The 18772-nt window shown below is 42.9% G+C and overlaps 1 protein-coding gene across 4 annotated transcripts in view; it reads right to left on the bottom strand.

The window, feature by feature from the left end:
* Nucleotides 1–18772, bottom strand: part of STAC (SH3 and cysteine rich domain) — a 100368-nt gene that overhangs the window by 25332 nt on the left and 56264 nt on the right. For all 4 annotated transcript variants that reach the window (XM_068558586.1, XM_068558588.1, XM_068558585.1 and 1 more), the window contains exons 3-7: nucleotides 14895–14995; nucleotides 13288–13369; nucleotides 12090–12205; nucleotides 8837–8915; nucleotides 1292–1356 (exon numbers count right to left, since the gene is read on the bottom strand). In XM_068558586.1, coding sequence (XP_068414687.1) covers nucleotides 1292–1356; nucleotides 8837–8915; nucleotides 12090–12205; nucleotides 13288–13369; nucleotides 14895–14995 — 443 coding nt within the window. The remainder of the gene's footprint in view (nucleotides 1–1291; nucleotides 1357–8836; nucleotides 8916–12089; nucleotides 12206–13287; nucleotides 13370–14894; nucleotides 14996–18772) is intronic.

An 18772-nucleotide genomic window follows, 5' to 3' on the forward strand; every position in this document is an offset into this window, starting at 1 on the left:
AGAAAGAAAATAGGAAATGGAGAAGTTAAATGTAATTCCAGTGTATGGATCTTAAGTGTTAAAATACCTAACTGTTATTAAATACTTTGTTCCAAACATAGATTTATTTTTAATTTCCTGGCTGAGTTTGATTTCACCACAAACTATCTGAAAACATTTATGTAGAACTCTTTGTCAGAAATACTGCAATTTTCTTCAAATCAGTTTTTTCCTTTGATATAGTTGTTCATGAAAGGTGGGCGCAGGCAAGAGAATATTCTCTCTATAGACAGGAGACATGTGAATAGTAGTAAACAATTTCCATTTCCTAAGATGGACTTTTTATCAGTTAGCCTACAACTTTGTATCTAGCATATCAAAGGGATCTGGGTATATTCATCCTGAAATTCGTTCGTTCATGTTGTGGAAAAAGTACAGATTTTGGCATTAGACTGATTTAATTTATGTTATGGTATCACCATCTACTGGCTATGAAACCTTGCAGTAATGATGATAAAAGCTATCATTTTTGATAGCTTACTGTGTGCCAGGCATTATGGTACATGGATTAGCATACTCAAACCACACAACAGCCCTGTGAGGTCGATTCTATTGTGTCCCCGATTTGTACACTATACAAGAGTCTTACAGGTATTGTATAAACATTAGCTATTATTATTAACTACATAAATGTTAATCCTGTATAAATGTTTATGCTTTATAACATACATAATTTAAAATTATATAATATGTAACAGATATTGTATGTTATATCATTATATATGTATATACTATATATGTAATATATAATTGTATACTATATTTAAATGCATAATATAATAAATATATGCCATATATAGAAAACATAAACAAAAGTTGTACACAACTACATTCTTTTTATCTGTGATTCACTCTGCTATCCAAAGCTCAAGTACTTTATGCAATATTATTCTATTCTAATTGCATATGTAAGTTAACATAAAATGTAATAAATATATACTTATGTACTGTAAAATAGTCATAATATATTACATAATTATATAATTAACACACTGTAGAGCATATATCAACTTGTATGTGACATACATAACAGAAACAAAAGCATACAGTATAATGCTTATCCTTTGTACCCTGGATGCACTGTAGTATTTGTTTTGCTCAATACTGTCTATGTATGTGCCTTATGCTACATTATTCTCTAAAAATGCTGGTCTGGGCCCCCCTAAATCAATTTCATGACCCACTTGGGTGGTGACCTACAGAATGATCTAAGGACCCTGTCTGGTCTGTTTTCCAAGACGTCCATAAATACCTGGTGGTTTATGTTCTTTGCTTGGTCTCTGAAATCGTCAGTGCCATTTTCTGGATACGTAAACACTGAAGGAGACAAGAAAAAGCAGGAGCTTTATGAATCCAGTCACGCATGTTTTGGAAACATGCTTGAAAGATGTAGCTTTATTTCTTCCCAGCACCATACCTTCGACTTGACCTCTCCCCGCCTTTTCCTCATCCTCAGTGACCCAGCTCTCGTGTCATCTTCCACGTGATGCTCCCCCTGTCTCCCTTGAGCATCTTGCACCACCCCCTCTGCACGCCCACACCCTCGTACAGGCCTCCAGGCCAGCACACATTCTCCTGCATTGCTTGGTCTCATTTGGCAGAGTTCTTCTCAGGAGCCGAAACCATGTCATTAATCTTTGTTAAATGTATCAAATCATTTGTTAAGGGGATGGTAGGTGAGCTATGGCCCAATTCAATTGTATTTGAATTCAGTTTTTCAAATATCAGATTCTTTGATCTCTATTCAATATCTTGACTCTAGTTTCTTAATGATTTCTACATTCTATTTGCAGAGTAAAGCTTTAGTTTTAAACTGCAAAATACTTCCTCAATCTCTTATTGTCAATGCATTGGGGCTGCTGTTGAGAAAGAAAATTAAATAGTGGTTCCTCATTTAGTTTGTTCTTAGAATACATAATTCTCTGCCTTTTGCATTTAAGCAGCCACTCTGTGGCCTTCGCTGAAGAATAAGGCTTCTCACAATGGGCAGGAGTTTTCACTGTCCACACACACAGCTGTGGGAGGTCCCTGATGCGTATGGGGGGCTCTGCCTTAGCTAGTCCAATCAGTCACAACTATCTCAGAGACCAACATCATGTATCTTCTTAAATAAAAATAAAAGGTAGCAAGTGTTTCCGAGTCTATACAATAGGGTTGTAGTGTTGAAATTAATCTACCTTTTAGATGACTTGACATTCAAAAATAACACATTAGTCTTCCCTTTGGTCCTCCTTCAGAGGATCAAGGATACCAGCAGAGGAAGAGAAACGCACCACGGAAAGCTCTGTACCCTCTTTCAGTTAGTGCATCGACAATCTCCACTGTCCTTAAAATGGGCTCAATAACTGTGATGTAGAAAACACACTTCAGAACAAGAGCCCCTGTAAATGTACTGATGCTTAGCAAACATCTGTTGCCCATGGTTTATAGTTCCAGAGCCTGTGGGTGCAATTCCATTATCCCTAGGAAGCCAATATGCAGTCACTGGAGGCGCTCTGCTTTGTAGGAAAATGAAGGGCCTTGCCTGCCTCAATATTTGGCTACGCAACTTCCCGGTTTAAAAAGAGTAGAGACGAGCAACACTTTTCTCTGGTTTTAAGTGATTACCTGAAATCTTGGCATAATTGGATTCCATAAGTATAAAACTGGATACATTTAAAGAATATCGAATGTCTGAATGGAAACATGGGAAGAGCATCTTAGAAAACTCTTGATTGATCTAAAAGGGGGACTACATAAGGTACATATGCAATATTCAGTTTGACTGATTTTATAAGTTTGTAATTTCACATTATTTTAGCTTTTCATTGACTATCTATTAGCCATCACAAAAATGTGTATCATTTTGTGAACTATGCTGAAAATTATCTGAAGTGACTCCCAATGTGTTTTCAGCTATATGGTTGCAAACAGAACTGGAACACTGTCAAAAAAAAAAAATGATTTTTTAAAAAACTCATTCCTTCTGGCTATTTCTAAGACTTTGATTTGAGGGGAAAGGCATAAAGAAAGGTAACTATTTTACCAAAAAAAAGTATCAGACACCTTTTATGTTTGGTACTTTTAATTCATTTCATTAAAAATAATTTGGCCATTGATTTCACCCATGGACACATTCAAAATCTATGTCCATTACACAGGCATATTTTCTAATGTTACAGATGCAAAATGAATCTTCAGTTTTTGCTAGTCCCCAAAGAGATTTCCTCTTTTCCTTTTCTATACTCTGCCTTTCTTTTTTACTTTGCAGTCCTGGGAGGCCCATGTCTGCCTCGAGATGATGATTTGGTTTTTCTTCTTTAACCTGGTCATGTACAAGTTACATTATCAGCTTATTTGACATTGACTCACATTTGCATCCCCGGAACAAGTTCAACTTGGTAATTATGCACTGCTTTTCGAAAATGCATTATTGGATTCAGTGCACTAAGATGATTTTGTTTCAGATTTCTGCATCCATATTCACGAGGGGGACTAGCCAGCGATTTCCTGTCTCGGGCTGTCTTACTTTGATTTTGAGGTATTACACCAGTCCCATAAATTAAGTTAGAGAATGCTGCTGCCTGTGCTCCCGTGCACCTCCTGTTGTCCTGAAAGAGCTTATGTAATCCGAAAATCTTACCTTCCTTAAATGTTTTTCTTTAAATAAATTTATTTGTTTGTTTATTTTTGGCTGCACTGGTTCTTCATTGCTGCGTGTGGGCTTTCTCTAGTTGTGGCAAGCGGGGGCTACTCTTCGTCGCTGTGTGCGGGCTTCTCATTGCGGTGGCTTCTCTTTGTTGCGGAGCACGGGCTCTAGGCGCGCGGTCTTCAGTAGTTGTGGCTCTCGCTGGCTCTAGAGCTCCAGCTCAGTAGTTGTGGCGCAGGGAAGTCCCTCTACCCAACATTTAAGGAGGGACTTCCCTGGTGGTGCTGTGGTTAGGGATCCGCCTGCCAATGCAGGGGACACGGGTTTGAGCCCTGGTCTGGGAAGATCCCATATGCTGCAGAGCAACTAAGCCCGTTCACCACAACTACTGAGCCTGCGCTCTAGAGCCAGTGAGCCACAACTACTGAGCCCACGTGCCACAACTACGGACGCCCACGTGCCTAGAACCTGTGCTCTGCAACAAGAGAAGCCACCACAATGAGAAGCCCGTGCACCGCAACGAAGAGTAGCCCCCGCTCACCGCAACTAGAGAAAGCCTGCGCACAGCAACGAAGACCCAAAGCAGCCAAAAATAAATAAATTTATTTAAAAAAAATGTTTGGTAGAGTTTATTTATAAAGTTGTCTGGGATAAAGTTGTCTGGGCCTGGTATTTTTGTTGTGCAAAATCTTAAAATATTGATTGTTTCCACCATAATTGGAAGCAAAGTCAAGTTCTCTATGTATTTCTATTTCCTCTTGAGTCAGACTTTGGTCATTGATAAGTTTCTTGGCATCTGTCCATTTAAAAACAGTTTTAAATGTATTGGTGTGAAGTTGGTCATAAGATTCTTTCTTGTCAAACTCTGTTACATTCCTCCTTTTTAATTACTTTTTGTTTCATCTCTCTCTCTCATACTTAAAAAATTATTAGTGATTGTAAATTTTATTTTTTTAAAGAACTGTTCTTAGAATTTATTGACCTACCTGTGTCATTTAATAATTTCTTCTCTTGTCTTTATTAATGCCTTCCTTCTGCATTCTTTGGGTTTGTTCTATTTCTTTTTCTGACCTCTTGAATATGATGCTTAGATTATTACTTTTCAGCTTTTAGTTTTTAGTGGAATAATTTTAGCGCTAAATACTCTAGGCACAATTTTAGCTGCACCCCACAAGTTGTGATAGGTGTGTTTTCATTATTATTCAGTTTTAAATATATTTCAATTTTCATTATGACTTTTTTTGACATATGAGCTTTTTAAAAATATGTTTTTAATTTCCTAAAGTATGGGTTTTCCTAGTTATATTTTGAATATTGATTTCTATCTTGTTTGCATTGTAGTCAGAAAAATGTGTTCTGTATCATATTAATTCTGTGAAATGTGTGAAGCTTGCATTATGGTCCAGTAGGTGAGCAATTTTATTTATTTTTTTGCTGCATTGTGTGGCATACAGGATCTCAGTTCCCTGACCAGGGACTGAACCCACGCCCCCTGCAGTGGAAGTGAGGAGTCTTAACCACTGGACTGTCAGGGAAGTCTCACCAATTTTTATAATAGTTCCATACATTCTTAAGAAGAATGTGAATTTCCCATTTGTTAGATGGAGTGTCCTTTTAATTTTAATTTAATTTTTTATTATCTTATTTTTTAATTGAAGTATAGTTGGTTTACAATATTGTGTTAGTTTCAGGTGTACAGCCAAGTGATTCAGATATATATTCTTTTGGAGCATCCTTTTAAAGTCAATTAGATTTGGATTGTCAAGTGCATCCTCAGATCCTCCACATCTGTACTGAATCTTTTTGTTTATCTGATTTGCCAGTGACTGAGAGGAGTGTTAAAATCTCTCATTATGAAGCGCGATGCCAATTTCCTAATAGTTCTGTCAATTTCTCCTTGAGTTTTTCTCATTTTGAGGCTATGTATTAGATAGATGCTTCTCTCTCTGCTCATGACCTTGCTTCCAGTGGAGTTTCTGGCAGTTAAGCCAAAGGTGAAGACCAACAAATTTGCCCATGTATATTTCTGATCCACCCAGGAATAGCGTTGAAAACAACAACCAGAAACACTCAGACCTACCCAAGAGCTTTTATAATATAAGAGAGAAAGCAGAGACTGCACTCTTAGCACTAAAGACATGAGTATGAATTGTACCTTCTTCTGAGGTGGCCTTGGAAATATTTCTCAAGGATTTTAACATAACATCTGGCTGGCAGAAATAATACCTGTGTGCCCTATGTACATTTTAGAACATACATGAAACAAGTAAAGCAGAACCGGAAGATCTCCTTGCCAAGACTGTGAGAAGACGAGTGGGAACTTGGACTGTATAAGCAGGGTGTTTTCTCTATGTTGTTTCTCAAACTACATGGACAGAGCATTAAATCCAAATCAAAGGAACACGTTTTGAAGCAAGCTGATGCATAATTAATCCCTCTCGCTTCTAAGAGTGCACATGAAGAAAGCTACTGCTGATCAAAGGAATAGCTAATAGATCTCCAAGCTTTTTAGAGGTTTATCACTTGCTAAGTTCTTTCAACAGATTTCTTTGAATAAGACTGTGAAAATGCCCCTTAACGTGAAAGAGACAGCAAATCATCAACTTTGTGTCCTTGAGTGTATTACTTCACGTCTCAATTTCCTTATCTATCCAGTATTTGTTGTGTGTGTATGCCTGTGTGTCCCTGTTTGTGTGTGTATATTGGAGGAGAGGGGTTAGACTAAATGGCCTCTAATCTGGCTTCTCAAACGTTAACAAGCATATGAATCACAGGTCTATATGGAAATTCTGATTTTTCAGGTCTGGGGCAGCCTGAGATTCTGCATTTCTAATGGGCCCTCAAGTTCTGCCCAGACCGCTGGGCCATGGGCCACATGTAGATTAGTGAGGCTCTAGGCTGCATCTCTGACACTTCGTGACCTGACGATGACTTCATTAATAGCAATGGTGCTTCACACTGACGATCCCTAAATACAGCTGTTCACATTATAAAACCCTAAGAAGACCATTTTTGAGTAAAGAAATCCCCAGGGCAAAAAGAGACCTCAGCTACTGAGGAATGGGTGACAGCATCCATAAAGCTGGACCAGGATGGTGGAGGCAGAGAGGGAAGATGTGGGCCCATGCTGGGTGTGATTTTGAAGAGCAGCAGATAAGATCTGCCAACAGATTGGATAAGAGGTGTGAGAAGAAGGGTGTCAAGGCTGATGCCACAAGTCTTGGCCTGATCATCTAGGAAAATGGCGTTCCTACAACTAAGCAGGAGCAACTGAGGAAGAGCTGGTTTTGGTAGGCGGGGGTGGGGGGTGAGTGAGGGAATCAAGAGTCCATTTGGGTGTGTTAACTTGAAGATGCCTGCTCTCCATTCAGATGGCCATTTCCAGTAGGCTACAGGCATCCAGAGGCAGCAAAGAGGCCTAATGCTAGGAATGAAGTTTCAGAGTCATCAGTGTATAGATAGCATTTACCTTTGTTATCTCATTTAAAGATCACAACACCCTATGGATTTGTGTTATTATTATGCTCATTTTAGAGGTGAGGTGACTGAAGCAGAGAGAGGCCAGGTCTCTTGAAGACCACATGATCACTAAGTGAAGTCCAGCATCTACCTCCACAGCAAGGAGGGGCCAAGGACCAAATATGTCCAGTGCAATTAATGATGAGGATGCCCCCTGCGACTTGGTGAGAAGTGTCAGGGGAAGAAGGCAGGCAGAACTCAGACTCAGGGGACAGAACAGCTGACAGACTTACAGCACTGAAATGCAGCTCTGGCTTACATTCCAGACTCTGGTGAGTTTGGTCCTAAGATACTGACAAACTCCAGTGTTGCTCACCAAATTCAGTTGCTGGATCTGCAATGCTGGACAGAAGTGGGCTGGGAGGTCCTGCAGGGTTACTGCTCTGCCACGCGGTCCTCTGGCAGCTGGCACTCTCTGATTTGTCTTTCTAATGGCACTGCTAAGTGCTTGATGGATGTCTGCACTTATCTGAAAGTAGTGTTCTCCCCATTTGATGCCAAAGACTTATTACCCTAGCAGTGTGCTTTAGCAGCTGGGTGGGCTTGGCAAAGGGGGCCCTAATGGACGCTGACGCTTATTTAGAAAGGAGGGTCATGGGGCGCTGCCTGAGGGAATCGCAGAGGCCCCATCTTAACTAGAGAAGAGAATGAATGGATTCCTAGAGCTAAGGAAGTGAAGTGATACCTTGTAAGACAGCAGCTGACAAAGCAGCTATGGGGTATTTGATGCAGAAGTCCTGCTTCCAGTCTGGAAATGGCAGGGACACTTAGTCAAGTGGAAAATCTGTCCAAGGTGGTGCATCCCTGTGCTTCACCTGCGGGTATTAGAGCTTCGAGGGATAACTTCTGCCAGGAGAATGCATTCAGCCCAAGGTAACAACGCAGGTCAGGACCTGCAACCGTGCTGGGTTATGAGTGACCCGAGGACAGCTTTGTGACCTATGTAGTTTTGCTGCTGGTAGTAAATATTTCATAATTAGTTTTTGGATAAATGAGTGGAAATTAAGTAGTTGTTGACATCAAGAGGCTCATCAAGATTCAGGCATAAGGTGCTGGTTATGTTTCTTTAAGTTCTGGTTTAAGAAGAGGTTCTTTCTCAATGTTAGCAAGCAATAGCATGTAGTCAGCATCTAATAAGTATTCTAGAAATTATTATAAGAAGGGCTTATGCTATTAGAAAACTAAACGATATTAATAAAGAATGTCTGGCTAGATTGTGCAGATCAGTTTTTGAGTCTCAGTTATCTCTGCTGGGGAGGAGCCAAGGTGAGGCCCACACTCCCCGGCACCACCCCTCACCTGGAGTACTTCCGGTGTAGGATGGAGTGGCTCTCTCTGGGATGCTTTGTTATCCAGTGTAGGTCAGTGGGGGAAGTGACGTGTTAACAGAAAGGCCTGGAAGGACCTCTATGTCCTTAGGGCATGAGAACTCAGAAGACAGAACTTAGGGGATGTTAGAGTCAAATCACTGAAATACACCAGTGATTATGGCCGGTTTCCCTCCAGAATATCAAACACTTGCCCGGATTGAATTCCAGAGCTGGCAGAGAGAGGGGCCTGGAAGTCAGGTGTGCTTGCCTGCTGACCTGGATGACGGATGTGATTCCCGTTTGTGCTGGGCAGTGCTAGATCCCCACGCACCCCACTTACCACTGTTGCTGCGTTTCCGTAGGCCATACACGCCTGCTGGCCCGTCAGCCTCTTCAGGAACCTCCACAAGATCTGAAATCTTGAAAAGAGGGAACAGCGTGGAATGAGCAATGTCATTTCAGGGGCCGACTGAGCAGAGACTGTGATACCAGTAGAAGAGCTAAGGTGGAATTTACATGACACTGTCTTAAGAATCGCATCATTGCTCTTCTGTCTGTTTGGTTAACTTCAGAGAGGCTGTGTGTTCTCTTACGGGCACTCTCCCTCCCTCCCAGTGTCCAGAGCAGGCTCAGGGGTTGGCACATGACAGGTGAATGAGTGCCTGTATGCACAGGCCACAGTTAGGCTACTTCCCAGGAAGAGACAACAGAGAGAAATCAGAATTCCTGCCCACATCCTGTCACTTAAAATGGTCAGTAGAACTACAGCTCTTTCTAGGTGAGTGTTAAATATCAATTATAGAGAACAAGATGCACTACTGAGGGACGCATTACTTAGGTATGAGTTAAATGCTGTTTCCATTGCTGCGAAAAGTAATTGCTTTTGTAATAACAAATTCTGCCCTTTCTTGTGTATAAGAGAAGTCATAGTTATAATTTAGGTTACAGAAATAACAACAATAATAAAGCAGCACTCTAAATAGCTAATTGTTACCAATCATCTATCACGTGCTGTTTTTACATACTTTATATGAATCACCTCATTTATGCTTCACAATAATCCTCTGATAGGCCTATTTTTCAGATAGGAATCTGAAGCCCAGAGACAATCAAGAACTCAACTTGAGGTCTCAGAGCTTGTAAGTGGTGGAGCTGGAGTTTGAACCCCTGGTGTTGTCTCCAGAGCCCATGCTCTTTTTTTCTTTTAAAGTATAGTTGATTTACAATATTATGTTAGTTTCAGGTGTACAGCATAATGATTCAGTACTTTGCAGACTGTACTCCATTAAAGTTATTTCAAGATAATGGCTATAATTCCCTGTGCTATACAGTAAATCCTTACAGCTTATCTATTTTATGTATAGTAGTTTGTATCTGTTGATCCCATATGCCTAATTTGTCCCTCTCCCCTTCCCTTTCCCCTTTTGGAACCATAAATTTATTTTCTATATCTGTGAGTCTGTTTCTGTTTTGCATATCCGTCATTTGTATTATTTTTTAGATTCCACATATAAGTGATATCAGACAGTACCTGTCTTTCTCTGTCTGACTTATTTCACTGAGCATAACATTCTCTAGGTTCGTCTCTTAAGCACTGTGCTTCACCCAGCTGTATAGCTGGACTAGCTCACATGGGCTGGTGAGAGCCTTTAGGGTCATCACACTGGTAAGCTTGAAATTGGCCACAGTGGGAGTATTTACACCATGGAAATTGGCAAATGCTACAAATCGGGGTCCAGCCCTCGTTGGTCATTAAACATTTACACCACAGATCGCCTCTTTCAAAGGGTCAGATGCCCTACTTCTATCTGTGCATCTCTCGTCTCTTTAAAAGAGGAATTTAGGGGGCCTTAGAGGAGAGTCATATTTGTAAAACAATTTATTTATATCTTACTAGAGAGGAACAAGTTTGCCTTCCTAACTCTCCTCATCAGCTCTAGAGTACTTTAGTACCACCTTCCTGAGACTGATTTCTTCTTACAATTTAGCTTTAAGATTTATTTCAGCCATTCTTCCTTTCATGACACATCAGAAAGAAGAAAAAAAATGTCACAGGGTCTCTAAGTCACTTGTACCCTGTTCCTCTGAAGCTCACTATTTCTGAATAGAAGTTGCTATTATTATGTTAATTTAATCTTACAAAACTGAAGATTATTCCTAAACTAGCTAACCAACTCCTAGAAAGTTTTCGAATTTGGTTTCTGCTGATCTTCCCAAAGCCGTCAAGCCTTCTCTATTCTAGAACATTTGAAAGCACTTGAGAAGAGACCTAACGATTTAGAAACAGCCAGGCAGCAACTTCCCAACAATGTAAAGCAAATGCCTCTACAGCCCTGGAAGAAAATCAACCTTTGCTATGTGGGAATATGTTCCCTTTAGGATATAACAATACTGCCAGGGTGGCAAGAGGCTGAAGTTCATTACTACCTACCCTGCAGGAAGGAAGGAAAGTCATGTTAAAGTAGCAATCAATTGTTTCTGTTTGCTTCCACTGAGGCAAGTTGGACTCTGGGGAAAGAGTGAAGTGACAGATATTTAAGTACAATTTGATTTGTCTTTGTCTCCCTGCAGCTCTCAGAACAAAGCCTTCACAGAGCAAAATTCTGAGAAATATTTACTGATGGAACCAGTGCCAGGAAGTATAAGTGGAATATGATGAACGAGCATGTTACTGACATTGAACAAACTATGATTTTTGCCCCTAAAACCAGTCTGTAGGGTCGAGACATTGCTAGAAACAAAGCTGTTTTAGACACGAAAGCAGCCTGGACATCCCTCAGTTATGCCTGTGACGGTCTTTCTGCTCGTAGCATCAGTCACAAATGTGGAGGCGAAAACGTTCACTGTCTCCCGCGGAGTGTTTCTCAGGATGTCTCCCTGCTGTGATGAGCAAGAGCTCAGAACCGCAGCAGCAGACATCGCTGCTCATGCGGGCAGGTCAGGCCCATCTCTGGGGAGCCTTCTCTCTGCTACAGAGTTGTGTGGCATCTTGGGGCATTCATAGAAATTCTGGTTGGGACAGCCAGAGAGAGGATGACGACACCAGGCCACAGAGATGCACACAACACTCATTTTAGATCAGGTAAAACATAAGAGAGAGGTGCTTGGGAGGGTGTGTGTCCCATGGAGGGAAGCCCCCCACTCCATTCCCCGCCCTCTCCCCGGGGAGGGCAGTGTTTGTGTGAAAGAAATCCAAGGGTGCACCTTGCCTTAGAGACAAAGGACTGAGAAAATGTGAGAAATGGCTGTATTCTTGAACTGGGATGTAGCTGGAAGGAGAACTGGACACAGCTGGGACTTCTCTGCTTCTGCCCCTTGTTTGGGCCGAACCTTTCTATGTGTCGGGCGGATAAGCTAGTAGTGGTGGGAGGGGTAGGGAGAGAGAGTCAATGAGCCTGAGGCCAGGAGCGTGGTCTTTAGAAGAAAAGTAAAAGGATCTCTGGGGGTTGGCCCCAGAAGGTTAACCTTTAGTGGCCCAAAGGCACTTGGAGCTCCCTTTAAAGGCTGCCTGACCCCCAAGAGACTCCCCCCGCCTGATGCATTTAGGTGGGACCCACACTGCACGGTGCCCGAGGGAGGAAGAGGACAATTACCGAAGTTCCGTGAGGCGAATTGGAGCCGCTGCCAGAGCTGCCCTTCTTGGTTCTCTGGGCCAGGGAGGTGCCGAAGCGGAGGGTCTCATAGACAGGGTCCACCTTATTGCCGCAGGCTGCAGCAGAAGAGAAAGCTCACCTGAGAGACGGGTTTCCTCATATCACGGTCGGGATAGACAACCACCTATCATACCTCCTGGGTTAACGGCATCGAAGAGTAGGTCCTGCACAACAGACCCTCTTACCCCTGGGAAAATGGGGCTTTTGTGGTCAAGCTTCCTCACATGCTGCCCCACGACCTGTGCCCATTTCCCAGGTCCCTCCACTGCACTCAGCCCTCTGTGCTCCCAAACCTTTGCTGATTGACTGGCTTTCCTCTTTGTTATCCACCCGCAGGACTCCAGTGCCCAGGTTCTTCCCAGAGACCAGCTTTATTTCCTCTAGTGAAAGGCCCTGCTCACCAAGGTACGAAGTCTCGTGACACAAAGTTTGCAGTAGGAGGCAACCGTTTTGAAAGACTTGGACATTACCAGGCTTCCTGGAATTTCTAATTAAAAGCTTTCTAGTTTGTAAATTTCTAGTTTAAAAGTTCCTCCCCCTGCCCCCACCAAAAGGCAAACATAAATGTAGAGATTTTCAGAAAGGGAGAAGAAATAGAACTGAATGATATTGTTGAGGAATATATTCAAGCCAGAAATACCTAAAAATATAAGACATTTTTTCCTCATGAAAGAATAAACAATATTCAGTAAGCTCCTTCCAAGCATTGGTCTATAATGTGTATCTATTTTCTACAAAAAATTATGCAAAGCAGCCATTGCTGTTTTCATTGTATAGGGTCCAGCAGGTTGAGTAGCTTGTTCAGACATACAGTTGGCCAATGGAGGAGCTGGGTTTTGACCCAGGTCTATGGGATGCCAGGCTCCATGCTCCTTCCACTCTGCCATGCTGCTGATGGCCTTTGGGACCTGGGTTCTTTGAAGCTTCATCAGGGAGAGGACAAAAATTTCTGGAGAATTTGGTTCACCTTAAGTTTCCCCTCCAGCAAAACAAACAACCATAACCCAATTAGCCACCAAACGAATGCCACCCCCCGGCCCCCCACCGGTACTGCAGCACCGGGACCTGGGAGAAGAGCAGCCATCAGCTCTGACATCGCTGCTCCAAACCCAGCTCAGCCCACCGGGTCCCAACTCACCAATGGGCATAACTTCTTTAATGCATCCAAACTGTTCATGAATGAGCAAGGGGGAGCTGTAGTAACGCCGAAACCCCTTTGGCTGGAGACAGAATGAGAAAGAGAAGGGCTCAATGTTATTGATGAGATGGAGAAAACCCCACGAGAACTCTAAAAATGAAACCAGTTGGTTCCTCTAGGGGTGCCTCCCTGTCTCCCTTTAAGACGCTGACATGTCCTATAATTTATCCCTGGGGTCGGGTTGGGAGGTACAGGTGTCAATAAGCAAGCTCCACTCCCTCCAGAAAGCAAGCCCCCAGCCCTGCCCTCCCCCGTCCTGCTTCTCCTCTGCAGGTGCACATTGCAGCCTCCTTTATGTTGGGCTCCTCATTATTTCCCAGGATACAAATGGACCATTGTGTGTTATTTCACCACGTGGTTTATTAACATCATTAAAAGGCCTCGGCATGGGCAAGCAGACCTCACAGGTAGACCTGAAGTCCCTTGTATGTCTGATGAGCTCTACGCAGAGCTTTGTGTTCTAGATTCCGTTTTGTTTTTCTGACTTCTCATCCATGGTTTCTGCCTTGGCTTGTGGGAATCACCATGGGAGGAGGAGGAGGGGAGCATGTGAGGCAGGGGTTTTGGAGAAGAGGACACTGCCAATCAGAGTACGGAGATGAACTCTCTAAGAATCCTGACTTACTGTACCCCAGTGTTAGAAGGGAACTTAAGGGTCCCACCCCTACTAGAATTCCAGAATCCCTTCCAATGTTCCTAGCAAGTGGTATCCTCCTGTGAACACTGCTGGGGATGTGGATAGCAGGAACTCTCACTAATCCTGGAGGCAGGTCTTTGGTGACGTGATCTCTGATGGTTAAGACTTGGAACCTACTGATCCTAGGCCTTTTCCCTGAAGCCACAGAGGATGACAGAATTCTGTGTGACAGATCTTAAATTTTTCTGAAGACAGCTGTCATGCCCTAAGTATGTCTAGGGTAGACATTCTTGGTCCCTTCTATAATTCTTTGGCCATCTTAGTTTCAACTATTCTCAAAAGTGTTCTGGGTGGCTTTTTTATCATTGTGTGGCACCAGTATTGAAGTCCACCCCTGAGATGCGACAATCAGCCCAGAATGGGCCAGGCTGAGCCCCCAGCCCTTGGTTTGGCCACCATGATCTGTTACAGTGGTAAAGATGTTTACTACTCTCTCCACTTCTGTGGGGCGGTTCATCTCTATACCATTCTTGATACGCACTGAGCTGTCAGACAATTAAGCTGGGGCTGAAGGGGCTCCTGGGATGCCCGCTTTTTACTTGCAAAACCTGGACAGTCCCAATGCTAAAACCGGGAAAGTGCCGACCCAGGACAAGTTGTCCACTCTATGAAGGACACTGAGCCCTTTCCACACGTGCAACATGCATCTCCTAAGTTGACAAAGCTCCTCCTTGCTCAATCTTTATGCCAACTAGGAAGCCAAGTTGTCCAGCCAGAGACGTGGGGGGTACCTTCCCGGTGTCCAGTTCTCAGGGTGCTGCCGTGAAATATTTTGAATGGAGTGATCTCATCGGGCAGGCAGGGGCCCTGAGCAGCGGTTCCGGGGCACACTCCGGGCACCAGCCCTTACCAGCTTGCCCATGCACCGCTGGGGTGCCAGGCCGTCCATGCACTTGTGGTGGACACTCATCTTACAGGCCTTGCAGCGCAGTCCATGCTTAGCATTTGTTCCTGTCAGATACATGGTGAGCTTTGGTTAGGATACAACCTACTCTTCCCTGGCGACTTGTATGAAATCACTGAAAAAGTGGCCATTCCCATAACCCAGCTAATTCCTCTTTCCTGTGATGTTTATATGAACATTTAAAAATGGACAAAATATTACAGTAGATACTTTTACCTTCTTCCATATTTTCTACCCAAAGTATCAGCTCTGGTTTCCTTCTGCCCCTTTCCTGTTTATTCCTCCAGACAATCTCAACCTCCTCTGCTTTCATTGCTCACTCAATTCAAGCTCACAAATCCCACTTTCTTTGCTCTTCATATGGATCACATTTCTGCTCTTCTGTGTATCTTGCTGAGTCGTCCAAGTCCTGAAATTCTACCCATTTTTACCTGAATTCCCATCACACAGTCTGAACTATTGGGCAAACTCTCTGGAAAATGACCAATAAAGGGGCAACAGCGTGGTCTGTGTGAAAGTGGGGCTGATGATGGTCTAAAGTGGGGGATAGAGGGCTCGATCAGACACCAGCCCCTGCCTGGGGGAAAAGGAAGAGGAGGTGGGGGGCAGTGAAACTACCCCTGCAGTGAGTCACTTAGTGTCCTGGGACAGGGTGCCATAACGGGTGAGAAGAAAGAAAGCAGAGGAGGGAGGAGAGGCAGAGAGTCATCCTGGCCACTGTGTCCAAAATCTCAGCCTGCACCAAGGCCCAAGGCAGCAGCACTGGAGAGGCATCGGGAGGACAGACCAGAGGGCGGGATGTGGGAGCTTCAGGAAGACAGGAGTGGTTCTGGGCATCTCATTTGTTGTTTTAGAAAGTGGCTGGATGGAGGCGAAGAGAGGATGTTAAAATGGGATGTCTTCTGTCTCCACTGACTCCAGGACAGAGGATACAGGACAAGAGGTGCCATCTGCTCTGACTTATGAAAAGGAGGTAGTAGGCTTCCAAGGAGGTCTTAAAAATGAGGCGCCAAAATGGATTTCACAGCGCTTAGGTGACCAAGCAAATCAAGCCTATTGGAAAAGCAGAAGGGAGGTGGGAGACTGGAGGGAGAATTTCTTTGTAGAGCTGTTGAGGCACTATTAGTTTTATCCCTAAAACTATGCTTCTCTACATAATGAGAAGAAGGAGGTGCTTTCTTCTCTTCTCAGTCTCCTCCTACTGAGAGGGATTTTGAGGAGATTTGGACACATGGCTGTGGCCACACCCATGGGAGCGTGTAGGTGAGGGATATGGGTGACCAGTGGTCCTGCCAGCCTACCAAGGAGAAACAGCCATATAGGTAAGGCCCGCACCTTAAAAGCTTGTCAGCAAAAGGATGTGTGAATACTTTCCATGGATCACGTGGAATGCTGCCCAAGAAGACCAGCTGGAAAGGCAACGAGCCTCCCTCAGTAGGAATTAATATGTCCATAGGCCCTGACACATGAGGTCACAGGTCTCCCGGTATATCATAGCTGACCACAGACACAAAGCGAGGACAGCCCAACACACATAAAATCCACCCTCTTCTCCACCACTGCCTCCTCCAAACCATCACCACGCCTTGTCCAGACCAATTCCTGACTGAATTGCCTTATCCATTTTTGCCTTCCTCCACTGTGTGTAGAACCTCCTACTTAATGGTCTCTCGGTAGGTTCTCCCTGCTTTTCTGATGTTATACAAAATGCTCACCATGGTGGCGAGACTTTGTATGATTTGGTGGGAGCCCATTTCTAACTTTGTCTCAGGCCGACCCCTCTTGCTCACCAGGGTCTAGCCACATGACCTTCTTCAAGTTCCTTAAATGCACGAGCTCTTGAATCCCTCAGGGTCTTTACACATGCTGCCCTGTGTGCCTGCAATGCTTGTCTGTAGCTCCTCACTTCTTTCACTGTCCTCATCCTTAGGGCCGCTTGTCACTTCTTCAATGAGGCCTTCTTGGGAACATTCCCCCTCCTCCACTCTAAATTATCTCTTTTTCCTGTTAGTCTTTTCACAGCGCTCTGTTGTTATCTTTCACAGGATTTATCACAGTTGTTATTTATTTGAGAGTTCGTTTTTGTCTTTTCCTCTGGACTATGAACTCAATGAGGCTAAGGACGGAGTCTGTCCATTTGCTATTGTATACCCAGCTCTGGGTATGATGCCCAATAAATACGTATTAAAGAAATTAATGAACGAATTCTTTTGTAGTCAGTCACACACACAATGAAATCAGTGGTGACTGATTTAGATAATTAATTTAAGTTGATTTCATCGATGGTGTAGGAGTGGCATTCAAGAGCTGAAAGAGGACTTGGAGATCATCTATGTGTATGATTTTATTTTATATTATTTTTTTAACATCTTTATTGGAGTATAATTGCTTTACAATGGTGTATGTGTATGATTTTATTTCACAGACGAGAAGCCTGAGGGTCCAAGCAGTAGAATGACTTGCCTCAGGTCAGAGGAGGTCCTGCTTAGTTTCACTCTTTCCCTGCTTGACCCAAACATTTCCTCCTTTTATTTGGCTTGTTTAACCTACATGAGGATGCAGTTGAGGATAATGAGATGATAAAATAGGGACTATGAGAACCTGACAGTCAGCTGAGAAAAGCAACAGGAAAACTCTTGACTGGACAAAGCCCTAGAAACCCTTCAGGAGGTATTACCTGAAAACTCCCTTCACGAAGGCAACATTTAACACAAAGTGTGTCTGCTGTTATAAACACAGAAAGTCGAAGTGACATATAAACACACCATAAATTACTGGGTATGTGTGCTTGTTCATAAATACTAGTTGGAAAATCTCTTTTTCATTTTGAGAATAACCACTTAGCTGAAAGATTGCAATGTCTTCAAAAGACTGGACTTTGAAGGCAGTAACTTAATTTTTGTTTTCAAATAGAGAATGCTATTTGTGCTTTATGTGAGAATGTAAGTAAAAGCTTCAAAGAGGAAAGTTATTTCATTGTGTGCTGGACTCTGAAATAGAGCCATTTTATATTAAGGTATATTTTCCTTCAGACCTGAACACCATAATTTCACTTTTCTTTGCTTGTTCTAAAACACTCCACTGTATGAGTCAGACCACCGGCAATTATTTGGTTTTAGGTGTTCCAATTTCTACCATGGAATAACAAAAGTGATTGAAGAGGCAAGCTTGTATTCTGTGGCTCAGAGACTAGTTCAAAGGAATAATTTACATCTCAGCAGTGGCATTAGTTTACTGTAGCAAGATATGGAGAAGCTATAATCTAAGTTGTTTTATCACCACTGATCTGCATCACAAAGGCATCACTGAATGTGACCGTTATGCCTCAGTAGGGTGGGAAAAACATGATTTTAAATTTGAATCTGTCTCATGTGGGCTCTTTAAACTTAAGAAAACTACTAACATTCTTGGAGCTTCAGCTGTCTCATCATCAAATGGGAATAGTACTAACTACTCTCAGGGATGCTAATAGTAATAGCATCATAATATATGCAAAGGGGATGGCATGGGTTTACACACTTGGAAAAATAAAGATATTACTGGATTTTGAGTAAATATGGTGGACTGGCAACATGAGTTTCCCACTTATTCATACCAAAACCCCACTAAAATTAGCAAGAATAAAAAAATGGTATAAACGCCCAAATAACAGAGTTACTGGGAGGAGTGGCAAGAGTAGAAGAAAGTTCAACATACATTTGGAAGATAGCAACTGAAGGTGTGGTAAGCAATTTAGCAGAAGAGAGGAAGATTGGATTTCCCAATAGCAGCTTGGAAACTAGAAAGTCATGGAGCTTCAAAAACTGTGGAATTTCAAAATTCTG

The sequence above is a fragment of the Eschrichtius robustus genome, chromosome 12, assembly GCF_028021215.1.
Source record: "Eschrichtius robustus isolate mEscRob2 chromosome 12, mEscRob2.pri, whole genome shotgun sequence".
Classification (NCBI taxonomy): Eukaryota; Metazoa; Chordata; class Mammalia; order Artiodactyla; family Eschrichtiidae; genus Eschrichtius; species Eschrichtius robustus.